The sequence below is a fragment of the Nyctereutes procyonoides genome, unplaced genomic scaffold (assembly GCF_905146905.1).
Source record: "Nyctereutes procyonoides isolate TBG_1078 unplaced genomic scaffold, NYPRO_anot_genome, whole genome shotgun sequence".
Lineage (NCBI taxonomy): Eukaryota > Metazoa > Chordata > Mammalia > Carnivora > Canidae > Nyctereutes > Nyctereutes procyonoides.
Window position 1 is genome coordinate 30,006,898 of NW_026575047.1, and position 13,995 is coordinate 30,020,892.

The 13,995-nt window shown below is 39.2% G+C and overlaps 1 protein-coding gene across 5 annotated transcripts; it reads right to left on the reverse strand.

Annotated features, from left to right (window-relative positions):
* Nucleotides 1-41: 41 nt before the first annotated feature.
* HAUS3 (HAUS augmin like complex subunit 3) lies at nucleotides 42-13,378 on the reverse strand. Of its 5 annotated transcripts, none has more exons than XM_055326276.1 (6): nucleotides 13,258-13,378; nucleotides 12,322-12,380; nucleotides 10,909-11,954; nucleotides 9,658-10,097; nucleotides 7,658-7,886; nucleotides 42-382 (listed from the first exon to the last, which is right to left on the reverse strand). In XM_055326276.1, the coding sequence occupies exons 3-6, from the start codon at nucleotides 11,815-11,817 to the stop codon at nucleotides 149-151; spliced, it is 1,812 nt and encodes a 603-aa protein (XP_055182251.1). In that variant the 5' UTR covers nucleotides 11,818-11,954; nucleotides 12,322-12,380; nucleotides 13,258-13,378; the 3' UTR covers nucleotides 42-148. The 5 variants fall into 5 exon arrangements, with proteins under 5 accessions (XP_055182251.1, XP_055182254.1, XP_055182253.1 ...); XM_055326279.1 differs by lacking the exon at nucleotides 13,258-13,378 and adding an exon at nucleotides 13,079-13,223; XM_055326278.1 differs by lacking the exon at nucleotides 13,258-13,378 and adding an exon at nucleotides 12,744-12,871.
* Between the last annotated feature and the right edge of the window lie 617 nt (nucleotides 13,379-13,995).

The following is a 13,995-nucleotide window of genomic DNA, read 5'->3' on the forward strand; positions in this document are numbered from 1 at the left end:
ATGTAAAACTTAAATAAATTAAATGAAATGTTCCACTGGCATCAAATTTAAAATTTTAGTAGGGTTTATTAGCTACATTTTCCTCCTAATATATAAAACATTAAAACATAGCATAGCTCTGTAGTACAGATTCAGTTTTTAATAATTTTCAAACTTCAAAACCAACAGCCTTAATCTTTGATTGGTTTTCTAAATTCTCCACAATATCTTTCAGATAATTTTCATCTTTTAAAAAATATACATATAATTCTCTTTCCATTTGATGCAGCTTATTAGATGCCAAAATTTTTCTTTTTGTCTTCACATCAGCAAGAATATCAGTAAGATGATGATTTAGTTTATTCAGTTGGGATTCAACTTGATGAAATTGTTCTGTTAACTCCTAAAAGGAAAATAAAAATGCTTTTACTACAAAATCTCTATTTGTAATAGCAATTATAAATTTAAAATATAATTTACATGCAAAGAATCCAAATGATAGGGGTGCCTGGGTGCCTTAGCCAGTTCAGGTCTGCCTTCAGCTCAGGTCATGATACTGGGGACCTGGGATCATGCCTGAGTCAGGTTCCCTGCTCAGCTTGGAGTCTGCTTCTCCCTCTTCCTCTCTCCCTGGCTCATGCTCCCTCTCTCTCTCTAATAAATAAAATCTTAAAAAAAAAATCCAAATGGTAGAATAATTATTCCCATGATTTTAATGATAAATGAATCTCAATTAAAAATCCACAATCGATTTATTTTTTAATTTTTTTAAGACTTTATTAATTTATTCATGAGAGATACAGAGAGGCAGAGACCTAGACAGAGGGAAAAGCAGGCTTCTTGCAGGGAACTGATGCAGGACTCGATCCCCAGACTGGGATCACGCCCTGGGCCAAAGGCAGATGCCCAACCGCTGAGCCACCCAGGTGCCCCCCACAGTAGGTTTAATATAAATTCTATGTTAAGAGCAATTATAACAGTATTCAATAGACAATTTAAAGAGATTCAAAGCAAACTGTTACTCCCTGAAGAGTACTTGATATGTCAACTGTTATGCATATTCATACATTTAACAATTACTAAATGTCTACCATATGACCAGCACAGTCTTAGAAACTAGAGATAGAAAAATGAACATCATCTCCTTAATGGAGAATTACTCCACTTTATTGATTGAATCTTGTTTTAGCATAATCTCGGTCTACTCTAGATAAAAGTGGTACGGAGAAAGCCTTGAAATGAAGCAATTACCAATAAAAAAGTCGTATTTCAACAAAAATATCCATTTTTCTTTTTTCACAGTGTTACAGAAAATAGAATTACATGAAACATTCAACAATTCTGATTTGCCATGTAATTCTGCTCAAGAACCTAGACATGTCACTGCTTCTCTCTCCACCTCCTGCTTGTGCTTGTTCACTGTTTCTTAAATAAGTAAAATCTTTTTTTTTTTTTTTAAGATTTTACTTCTTTATTCATGAGAGAGACAGAGAGAGAGGCAGAGACATAGACGGAGGGAGAAGGCTCTTCACAGGGAGGTGGATGCGGCACCTGATTCCTGACCCCAGGATCATACCCTGAGCTGAACACAGATGCTGAACTGCTCAGTTACCAAGGCTTCCCAAATACATAAAATCTTATAAAAAAAAAAAAAACACCAAACCTAGATATGCCAGACTCTTCACATTTAAATATACTGAGATGCCTCACTTCATAACATTAAAACCTGTTTATTAACAAGATTCTACGGCTTTCTAATTAAGTATTCTACTTCTATAAATTTCCAGCTAGTATCATCAAAGAGAAAATCTGTAGCTCTATCTCAGCCTTCTGCACGTCCTCAGTATGGTTCATGAACATGGTAATCACCTGGGGTGCTTGTTATGAATACATATTCCTGCACCTCACTCCGTACTAAATTACTCAAACTCCCAACAGGCTCCCTGATGATTCTAATAAACAAGTTCAAAAATGACTGCTTTACACCTGTCATAAATGCCAGTTCTAGAGAGCAGTACTTCCTCAATTACACTTTAACAAAATCAAATAATATCTACATTAAGTAGTTTCCCCTTGAAGAAAAACTTGGTAAACATGAATGAGAAACTACAATCTCACCCTCAATTTCAGTACTAAAGATCTTAATAGTTGCTAAGATAATATTCCTACAGATACTGAAAAATAGCCTTCATTAACAACAAAAATGCAAATTAAAATGTATACAGATGGCATTTTTATATTTCACTGGGTTAGGGAAAAACATTAAATAATGACACCCAGTAAGATTATAGTGAAATCATCATACTTTATGATTCTAGGATGCAATCTTTCACATTTTAAAATATCTGAAATCCATACCAATTTATAATCAAGAGCATCATGTAATTATTATTAGCCATTCATAAGAAATGCTTTATTACCAACATTAAAAAATTTTTTTTATTGGGTTAAGAACACTTAACATGAGATCTCCCCTTTAATAGATTTTTAAGAGTACAACACAGTATTGTTAACTACAGGCAAAACATTGTACAGCATATCGCTAAAACTTATGTACCTCTCATAACTGAAACTTTACATTTCTTGATTAACAACCCATTTCCGGGCAGCCCGGGTGGCTCAGTGGTTTAGTGCCGCCTTCAGCCCAAGGCCTGATCCTGGAGACCCGGGATTGAGTCCCACTTCAGGCTCCCTGCATGGAGCCTGCTATTCCCTCTCTCTCTCTCTGTCTCTCATGAATAAATAAATAAAATCTTTAAAAAACAAACACCACCATTTGCCTCTCTCCAATCCCTGCTAACCACCATTCTACCCTCTGCCTCTGTGAGTTTGACTATTTTAGATATGTCTGTAAGTGAAATCATACATTATTTGTCCTTGTGACTGGTTTATTTCACTCAGCATAATTTCCTCAAGGTTCATCCATGTTATCCCATATTACAGCGTTTCTTTTTATTAAGGCTAAATAAGACTTTGTATATATCACATCTTCTTTACCCATTCCTTCATTGACAGACATTTATTTCTATAATGTGACTACTATAAATAGTGCTATAATGGATGTAGGAGTGCTAATAATTCTTCAAGATCCTGATTTCAATTCTTTTGTTTTAAATTTTAAACCCTCAGAAGTGGAATTACTGGATCATATGGATCATTACTTTTTTAAGAAAACTCCACACTATTTTCCACAGTGGCTACACCATTTTGCACTCCCTCAAACAGTGTACAAGGGTTCCAATTTCTCCACATCCTTGTAAATACTTCTGCTTTCTTAAAAAAGATTTGAGAGAGAGAAAGTGCATGCACATGCATAAGCACATGAGTGAGGGGAGGGGCAGAGGGTGAGAATCCTTAAGCAGACTCTTCAATGAGGGCAGAGCCCCACACAGGGCTTGATCCCAGGACCCATGAGATCATGACCTGAACCAAAACCAAGAGTCAGATGCTTAACTGACTGAGCCACCCAGATGCCCCTGATTTTGCTTTTTTGCTACTAACCACTCTAACAGGTGTAAGGTGACATCTCATTGTGGTTTTGATGTGCATTTCCCTGACAATGAGTGACACTGAGCAACTATTCATATATACTGTTGGCCATTTGTATGTCTTCTGTGGAAAAAGCTCTATTCAAATCTTTGGTCCATTTTTTAATTGGTTTATTAGGTTTTTTTGCTATCACCAACACTCTCAATGTATAGTGTAGAAAAATAAAGACAATAATTTTGAGTCAAAAAACAACATAGAACTGCATGTTAAGTGTGAAGCTCTGAAATACCCTAACCACTTTAATTGTGTCTCTTTCTTTTAATGTGTATATTCAAGAGTAATATGATAAAAATCTATGCCTGAACCTAAAAGATACCTTCTAGTAAGTATTCAATAAAAATTCTAATAAGATAGTATTGTGCCAGTTTAATTGAAAGTTTTTTCTTTTTTAGCAATTCATAAAATGACAGCATACCATATAACTGATGGTATCCAGTAGATATTTAAATAGTGCTGGTGGCAATGAAAATAGGTGTGACTCTTCAGAAAAGCAGTATGACAGCATCAAAGGCCAAAAGAAAAATGTACATACCCAAGAAACCCAATAATCCTACTTCCAAGAATTCATCCAAATGAAAGTATCCAACAACAAAAAGCTATATACACAAGATATACATGTTGCTGTTCAAACGCAAACAAACAAAAAGACTAGCAAAATATTCAATGGTACATTGGTTACAGAAATTACTGTAACATAAAAATTAAAATCATTCAGAGTAAAAATGATTTCATAATGCTAAGTAAAAAGGAAGAATAAGAGAGATGTATAAGTAAAAGTGAAAAATACATACCTTCAAATACTAACCGAAAGAAAGATGGTATATAGGACTATTAATCAGACAAAAAAATGTTAAGACAAAAAGCACAGTTAAAATACAGAAGATCATTATGTAATACTAAATGGTTCAATTCACTGTATTTCAAGCCACCAGGATAATAATTCACCACAATTTTAAAATTAGATATGCAGCTGACCCTTAAACAATATGGTGCGGGGGGGGGGGATGTTAGAGCATTGACTCTGTATAGTTGAAAATTTGTGTAAAATGACTTCCCCAAAACTTAACTACTGGTAGGTAGCCTACTGTTGATGTACAGTTGACTAATACATATCTGTATATATGTTATGTGTATTATATACTATAATCTTATAATAAAGTTACAAAAAAGAAAATATTAAAATTATAAGAACATACATTTACAGTACTGCACTGCATTTATTTTTTGAGGAAAATTTGCATACAAGTGGACCCATGTTTCAACCTCATGTTCTTCAAGGACCAACTGTAACTTATAAAATAAACTTAGGGATGCCTGGGTGGCTCAGTGGTTGACCTTCTGCCTTTGGCTTAGCTTATTATCTCAGGATCCTAGGATCAAGTCCCACACTGGGCTCCCCACAGGAGCCTGTTTCTCCCTCTGCCGATGTCTCTCATGAATAAATAAAATCTTTTAAAAAAATAAAAAATAAAATAAACTCAAATATAAAGGAAAAATTGAAAGAGTCAAAACAATACATTTTCAAATCTACCATCATGGGAAGTTTTTATAAAATTAATAAATCTAGAAGACAAAATCAGTAATAGATTATAAAAAAAAATCACAGTTAATCACTTCAGGCTATTAGGATACCTAGTATATATTTTTTAAAAAAAGAAAATAACAAGTGTAGACAAGCATATGGAGAAACTGGAACCCTGTGCACAGTGGGTGAAAATATAAAATGGTGCAGTTGCTGCGCAAGTTAGGCACTTACTCAAAAAGTTAAACAGAACTACCACATGATTCAGCAATTCCACTCCTAGGCATATACGCCAAAGAAACAAAAACAGAGACTCAGATACCTGTACACCAATGTTCACAGCAGCCAGAAGGTGGAAACAACCCAAATGACCATCAATAGACAAACAAAATGTACTACATATATACAATGAAGTATTATTTGGCCATAAAAAGGCATAAAATTCTCACACATGCTACAACATGGATAAAACTTAAATCATATAAACATAGAATTTCACTTCTATTAGGTGAGCAGGCAAATTCATTGAGACAGGAAGTGGAATAGAAGTTATCCCGGAAAAAAAAAAAAAGAAGTTATCTCGGGCTAGAAGGAAGGAGTGAAAAGTTACTATTTATTATTTAATGTTTCTTTTTGGGATGATTAAGCTCTGGGAAAATATATAGTGATCATGGTTGCACAATATATGAATGTACTTTTGTACTTAATTTCCCTGAATTGTACACTTAAAAATGGTTAGAACTATTTTATATTTTACAATAAAAATATTATTTAAAAAAACTAGTCATAAGCATTCCCATTCCAAGAAAAGGTAGGTTAATTATCCAAATCAATCCTTCCATAAGAAAAAAATGTAAAAGGCTAAATGAAGTTTTTTAAAAATCAAGCAAAACAAAAGCTTTCTGAAAGCAATGAAGAGATAACAAGGCATCAAGGAACTACAAGTCCATAAAACATCCCAGATTGGTAAGGCAGTCCAGGAGCAGCTTTACTCTAGGGCAACCACCAATCTTGGAAAATTAGAACCTAGGATTCTTGAGACTCACAAGATGAGTGGGAAGAAAATCAAAGCCCAAAGTCCACAGAAAATGGGAAGTCAGATGGGAGACCCTCTTCATAATAAGCCAAGGACTCACAGGATACCAACAATCTCAGGATCAGAATGGTCTGAAGTGGAAGAGCCCCTGGATAGAATTACAAGCCAGGCAGGAATCACTTGGGTCCTACAGACTCTTACACTTAACTCAGTTTAAGGTTTAGAACTGGTCCTGCCCATAGTATCTAACAAAGAGATATGAAAGAAAAAGGCACTCAAGGATCATTTATTTCACAATAAGAGGCTCCCTTCACCAGAAAGAGAGGGATTTTATTTTTATTGTATGCCTCAATCAGTGGTGATGGGACAATTTGTTTATAGGGAGAAAAAATTAAAAACAATAAAGTTAGAACTCTACCTCCTATCACACATAAAAATAAACTCCTGGTAGACTAAAGAACTAAAAGTGAACAGCATAACTTTCAGATAAAGTAAAAAGGACTATCATTATGCTGTTAAGAACAAACCTTAACAAAATATGAAAAATGAGATATAAAAAATGGCAAACCACAGAGTAATAAACTAGATAAAAATTAAAGTGCTAAAAAAAAGCCAAAAACAAAGAAAGTAAAAAAGACTAGCTATAAATAGAGAATGAATATATATAACACACATGACTGACAAAGGATCAGCACTTGAAATACATAAACTTCTACAAATGAATTTGACGATTTATTTATTTTAGAGAGAGAGCAAGCACAGGCACATGCGAGTGGGGCAGGGGCAGGAGGAGAGAAAATCTGCTGCAGATGGTCTTACTGTGTGTCTCACAGCTGTGTGTGTGTACACATAGGGACACTCCATCACTGAAGAGTGGAATTGCATATCACAGGTTTAGTTTTTGGAAAAAACAATTCCACTCTTCAGTGATGGAGTGTCCCTATGTGTACACACACACAGCTGTGAGACACACAGTAAGACCATCTGCAGCAGTATGATCTACAATAGCAAAAACTGAAAATAACTTAAATGTCTGTCAACATAACAGATAATTAAATTGTGGAATTTCATAAAATGGAATACTAACTATGTAAGACAGAACTATATTAAAATATTTTTTAGGGGGATCCCTGGGTGGCGCAGCGGTTTGGCGCCTGCCTTTGGCCCAGGGCGCGATCCTGGAGACCCGGGATCAAATCCTACGTCGGGCTCCCTGTGCATGGAGCCTGCTTCTCCCTCTGCCTGTGTCTCTGCCTCTCTCTCTCTCTCTCTGTGTGTGTGACTATCATAAATAAATAAATTAATTTAAAAAAATTAAAATATTTTTTAGGGGTAACTGGGTGGCTCAGCGGTTTAGCACCTGTCTTTGGCCCAGGGTGTGATCCTGGAGTCCTGGGATCGAGACCCACGTCGGGCTCCCCCCGCGTGGAGCCTGCTTCTCCCTCTGCCTGTGTCTCTGCCTCTCTCTGTGTGTCTTTCATTAATAAATAAATAAATATCTTTTAAAAAATAAATAAATAAAAAATAAAACATTTTTTACAGCATTTTCAGTTACTATGGCAAGCACCCACCTGATCACTAAGCAATAGCTGATTTCCTCCTTGATACAAAGTATCACAAAGCATGTCCACATCAATATTCAGTTTGGACAGAAAAAAAGAGTGTTCTTGAGTAGATACTGCCAATTGATCTTGTACTAAAGAAACATCCTTTTTTAATTTCTCAGCCACTTCCTCCAGGTTTCCATGGGTTATAAACAATTCTTTTTTCTTATTCTCTCCTTCTAAAAGTTGATAAAGCCTAAAAGGTGAAAATAAAAAATGTAGGAAAAAATTCTCAAGTCAGTACAATTCTCAAAATTATAATCCACTGTATTGGGCAGATCTGGAGATATATAACAGATTAAAAATATTAACCTGGAAAAAAATTAATCTGCTGCTAAATCAAGCAACCAAAATATTCCACCTAAAATACCATCTCATTACAGAAATACGTATTGTAACTACTGTATCTGCTTTCCACTTTCTCATCTCCCAAGTTTTAAATATACTTTTTGACTTGTAACTGCCATTAGCTTATTTCAAACAAAGCATGTTTCAAAGACAGCTCTCAAGAAAACATTTCTGTCACAGAATACACCTATGATATAGTAGAAATAGCAATGAACCTGAAATAGAAGATCTAGGTTTGAGTTCTGCCTGTCTTTTGACACCTAGGTCAAGTCAACCACAGACTAAATTGTTCACATCATATATCTATTGCTAAAGAATGGCAGATGTTAAGAGACAAAAAATGAAAACAATATAAAATGTCAAAAAAAAGTAAACAGAGACTACAGAAATAGTGAACTTGCTACACCAGTCTTATCCATATTTAATTATAAAATTAAATTCCTAATGAACCATTAGGCTACTTTAACACTTCAAATATTAATGGCAGAAAATCCTTAGGAACAAATAGAAAAATGTGAGGCAGTATTTTCTGCACATTTCTGACAAAAAGGGTTTCTCCTTTTCCTCTGAATTATCTGAATTAAAAATATATATTTTTTATTTTAATTATTTTAATAAATTGCAATAGATTTCACAAAAGTGGTTCAAGTCCAAGGTTGCCAATTTTGTTCCCCAGGGATGTGACTACACAATTTGGCAGGGGCGGGGGGGGGGGACGACACGACACCATTCTTAGTCATGATGTGAATGCCACCCTTTCCATGCCCCTCATCTCATTAATAAGAAAAAAAAAAAAAAAAAAAGGAGAGATGCCTGGGTGGCTCAGTTGGTTAAGCATCTGTCTTCAGCTCAGGTATTGATCCCAGGGTCCTGGGATCCAGGCCTGCATCAGGCTCCCTGCTCAGCAGAGAATCTGTTTCTCCCTCTCCTTCTCCCTTTGCCCCTCCACCTGCTCATGCTCACTTGCTGTCTCCCTCTCTCTCAAATATTTTATATATATAGAATATATTCTATATATATATATATATAGGATTAATTGATTTTCCTCTAGTACTAGAGAAACATCAGGAGTAGGTTTCAGATTTCTGAGTCCTTTGACTACTTTAGTACTCCAAATTTAGTATCCCTCTACCATCAACTGCTTAAACTCTAGATAAAAAGAGATTGGGAGGTAGCATTCATTCTCATAGACTCACCTGAGAAGAAACAAAGTCAGTCTTCTCCTCTTTCAGCTGACAACCTCTCTGAATGGAATCAGTTCTCTGCCTAGCAATACTGAGTACACACACTGTGCACTATTCAAACTCTCTGTAGTTAAAACTCCTGCCCCAATCTCAAATAAGACATCTAAATAATAGTGCCTAAAGGTGAATAAGACCTTGTATATACATTCACTCCTCCAACCTATCCACCTCAGCTCTGATACAGCTACTTCTGGCTTTCATATGAATGGAAAAAGGAGCAAAATATTCAAAAGAGTCATATACAAGAAAAATGAAAGAAGAGAACAGAGAGCCAAACACAGAATGCAAATTATGTTTTAAACTTCCACAACCTTAGTTCACACTCTATACAGTATTTTATAGAAACAAAAGCAATAAAGAAACAAAGAAGCATACCTATTAGTAGAGAAGTCCTTGGTATCAATGGTATTCCTTGAATTTATCTGCTGAGATACTGACGGGTCTGCTAGCATTTCTAATCGCTGGTGGAGCATCGTGTTACTTTGACTAAGTTCTTGAACCAAATTTTCAAGTTGACGATATATGTCCCAATGCTTTCTCAATTCGATTTCATATGATAACTGTAGAAGTTCAAAAGATGCTTTTTGCTTTATTAACTGATTTAAAACTAACTCTTGTCTTGCTGTATAATAGTCTTGCTTAGCAATCTGTAGATCAAAATCTCCCTTTACGACTGGCATATTCAATAACTGGGCATTCTCTTTTATCACAGCAGACAAACTTTTATCTTTCATATGAGAGATTTGTTCTTCAAGTTTCAGAATCTCACTGTTCAAGGTAGAAATTTTAGCATCCAAATTATCTTTGCCAAGAGCCTACACAGAAAAAGCAATTAAATGATAAAGCTGTAAGTATAAAGTTGAAATACTTTTAAAATCATTTTTACTTTACATTTGGGGTCATCAGATATCGTGCTAATAAAAACTAAGTTCATATTATTAACAAAAGCCAAAATTACAGTATAAAAAAGGAAAAACATAGACTAAGCCAAAGGTAAACTGCTAAATTTTAATGCTATTACTACCACATATATACGAATGGCTATGAATGGCTACAAATCTTGTCATGCTTGTCTTAATAAAAATCATTAGCACACTACTCACTGAATGCAAATGTATACTATTTAAATTTTCTTAAAACTAAAATAATACTAGTAGCTATTCTCCTAGCTTGCAAAGAATGACAAAACTTCATACACTATTTCAAAGTTTATGTCAGTTATAGGAACTAACTTGGTGCTAGTATTCAGTTTCAGTTGTATTTTCACTCAATTATGTAGTGGTTATGTAACTAAGAAAGTAAGCTTTCCAGGAGTGCAGATGGGTATGTGCACTTATCTGCACATTCTCAACAAAAAAATCAGGGTTTCAGTCCAACAAACTGGATCCCTGACTTCAATAGCACCCAACAAGGAGCAAATAAAGTGGAATACCTATGACAAAGCAACACGCTCTTTACCTAGATGTCATAAAAGAGGGAATTTCAGTATCCTCTGAGTCTGAACCAACACAAATTTCAAATTCAGAAATTTACTTGTTTCATCCTCCTTTCTAAAAGTACTTTACTATTAACATATCTTCTATTACAAACAATTACAGTATGGATCCAGTCCAGTCTCATGTTTACCTTTCTAGTGAGGCTATGAAGATTCTCCTCTGCCCATTGTATACTTGACTTCATGTTCAAATTACTTGCTTTCAAGTGAATTAACTCATGTTGAGCACAAATGTAAGCTAGCTGCAGCCTAGCCATCTCCAGCCTTCTCTCCTCAAGGATTTCTCGATTATCACAAATAGATGGTGCCCGTATATCTAAAAGTTGAAAATTTTCTTCATTTGAACTTTCGACTACTTCATGTATACCCTGAAAAAATTGTTTCTTGGTATATAAAGTTAATGCTCCTGTGCTTTGCTCTTCTTGGCTTAGATATTTTTCCAAGGAAAACTGAGATAAAAACACCAGTGGATTTGCCCCTTGATCCAAATTAGAATGTTTGAAGAAAATCATCAGTTTAGCAACTCCATTAGTAAGAGCTTTAAGTTCATTACTTATTTTAGTATTCATGGCATTTAGAATTCCTTGACTCTGCTTCAGCCTTTTAGTGGCTGCTGCTTCTTTAGCATTTAACCTCAGAGATTTGTGGCTTGTTTCCGAAGCCATCACCTGGCATTTATTACGTCGTTGAATTTTTAGGTTCTTTAATTTCTGCAGAGTTTGAACCTCAACCTCTAACTTCTCTAGCTCTTTGTCATCCAGGGTAGATGTTTTCAAATCAGAAGTTTTACAGGTTTTAAGAACTTCATCCAATGCTGCTCCTTCTAGGATGGGCTTGCCTGATTTTTGAAGAATGCTAAAAGCTTCCAATTCTTCCTCAGACAATACATTCTGTCCATTCACACTTCCACAGAACCACTTCAGAAATGATTCATCTTCAACAGTCTCAAACAACCAGTCAAAATCTTCCCCATTAAGAATATCAGCTTTGGGATAATTGATTTTTTTTAACGTTTCCACAAAGTCTTTCCCACAAATCATGGCTGAAGAACCCAGTGAATTTGTAGGGGATTTGAGCTTATGGTGTTTGTTGGTATTTAGAAAACAGACCCAAACGCAGACTAATTTTATGTTAAGTCCATAGAGAAGGGAAAAATACTTTTAGAATCTGACTTCTCCTAGGGGGCGGGAGTAAAAAACAAGTATTAGACCACAAATATAGCAACCGTATTTGTGAAAAGCAGTACAGATAAATATCAGAGTATCTGGGAACCATCTAACGCAGAGGTAGTTACGGCTGAGGTGTCTGATGAAGACAAACTACACCATCAGGGTCCCATTCAGTACACTGCAAAAATGATGAAAACCGTCCCAAAGATCGGCACCTAAAATACACCGTATCTGACACAGCAGGTCAGTTCATCACTCGGCCTAAGTCAACACAAACGTATATAGACAAGCCTGAGCCAGCCGGGCAAGGCGGCCTCTCCTCCCCACCCTTCCTCAGTTGGAAAAGTTCTTGAGAAAGAGTCAATTGAGCATTACCTCCACGACCCGGGGCAGCATCCGCCGTTCACACAGCAGTCCGTGTCCACACCGCCGACCTAGGGCAGACGACAGCCGGCTTCAAATTTAAGATCCACGGTCAAGCCGAACCTCACGCCCCCGTCAGAGAAGGGAAACGTCGCGTGCTCGGGACGGCCGGCAGGAAGACAAAGCAGCAACCAGCTCGCCAGCTCATCACGACGCTGCACCCCGACTGTACCCCCAAACCCAAATGAAGCAAAAACAAACAAACAAACCAAGCCCCCGTGACTTCACAAGGACCAAAGCTGCAGAGGGTAAGGGCACTTGCGGCACTTCTGGCACTTGCGGAACTACCACCCACGCTCCAAGGGGACCCGAGGGGCGGCGGCCCGCCGCGCACACACGCGAGCCACATGGACCCGCGTAAATAAAACACACACCCACGAAAGCTGAAGAACTGGCGTTAAAGACAAACTACACTGATCCCAGACCCGCGCGCCCGGCTCGGTGGAGTTTGGGCGCGACCGCCCGCGCCCGCGTCTCAGCGGTCCAGGAAGACTAGCAGCGGCCCCGCCCGGGTCTCAGCCGCCCGGAGCACCAGCAGCGACCCCGCCCCCCTGCCCGGGAGGCCCCGCCCCCACCCGCGTCTCCACCGCTCCGAGGACCAGGGCAGGCCCCGCCCCGCCTCCCAACGGACGCCCCCTCAGTCTCTCACGGGCCACGAGTTCCCCGCCCACGGCCACCTCTCGCTTCTACTCGCGCTCCCTGTCCTCACCCCTCGCCTTCGCCCCCGCTCCAAGTGCTGAGGACCCCGGCTGCGCCGCGCGGACTAATCGCGCGCCTGAAAGGAGTCCCCAGGGACGCCTGGAAAGAAGCAGCAGCTGCGGGATCGGCGCCGTTCCCACAGCCCCACGCCCCGCGACTCCCTGGAAGGGCGAGACCGGCGCCATTCACCTCCGAAAACTCGGCGCGCGCCCCCTCAGAAGCCCGCCGCCGCGCTCCACGCCTCGCACTGCCTCACGGGAGCGCTGCCACCCCGCGCGCGCGCACAGGGTAGAGGCAGGGCCGTGGCGTGACCGTCTGCGCAGGCGTGGCGTCGGAAGAGGCGGGCCTGGCGAGGAGGGGCTTTGGGGCGGAGCTGAGCAGGGCGTCGTCCCGCCCTCTGACCTGACGTCTCCCAGCGGAGGCAAGCGGATTGGTTCCATGCCGTGGGGAGGCGGGGCCTGGGCGCGCCGGGCCGGGTGGGGGGTGCGGGGGCGGGGCGGGTTTGGGCGCGGTGTATCCTCAGGCGGTACGCCTGTCCTGGCCCGGCTCCTTGGCTCCGGCTGCCCTCGGGTTCCCTAGGTCCCCCTCTAACGAGGCCGTTTTCAGAGAAAGCCTGGCCGCGGCTGGGGGCACCCGACCGGTGGGCTGTGCACCGCCGGGACCGGTTTCAGAGAGCGCGTCCCCTCCCCGAGTCCTGGGAGCGCACGAGCTCTGGGACTCGGCGTCTCTAGGCTCGGCTGATGTCGGTCCTCGCTTTACCAGCTTTTGCGTTGAACCTTATTTTGCAAAGCACGCCATCCCCAAGCCCTCCCCTGACCACTAAGCAAAAACAGATTTCCTCCACAATCCCATTTTCAAAATATAACTTTTAAAAAAGATTTTATTCATTTATTTGAGAGAGAGAGAGCGAGCACAAGAGCACAAGCA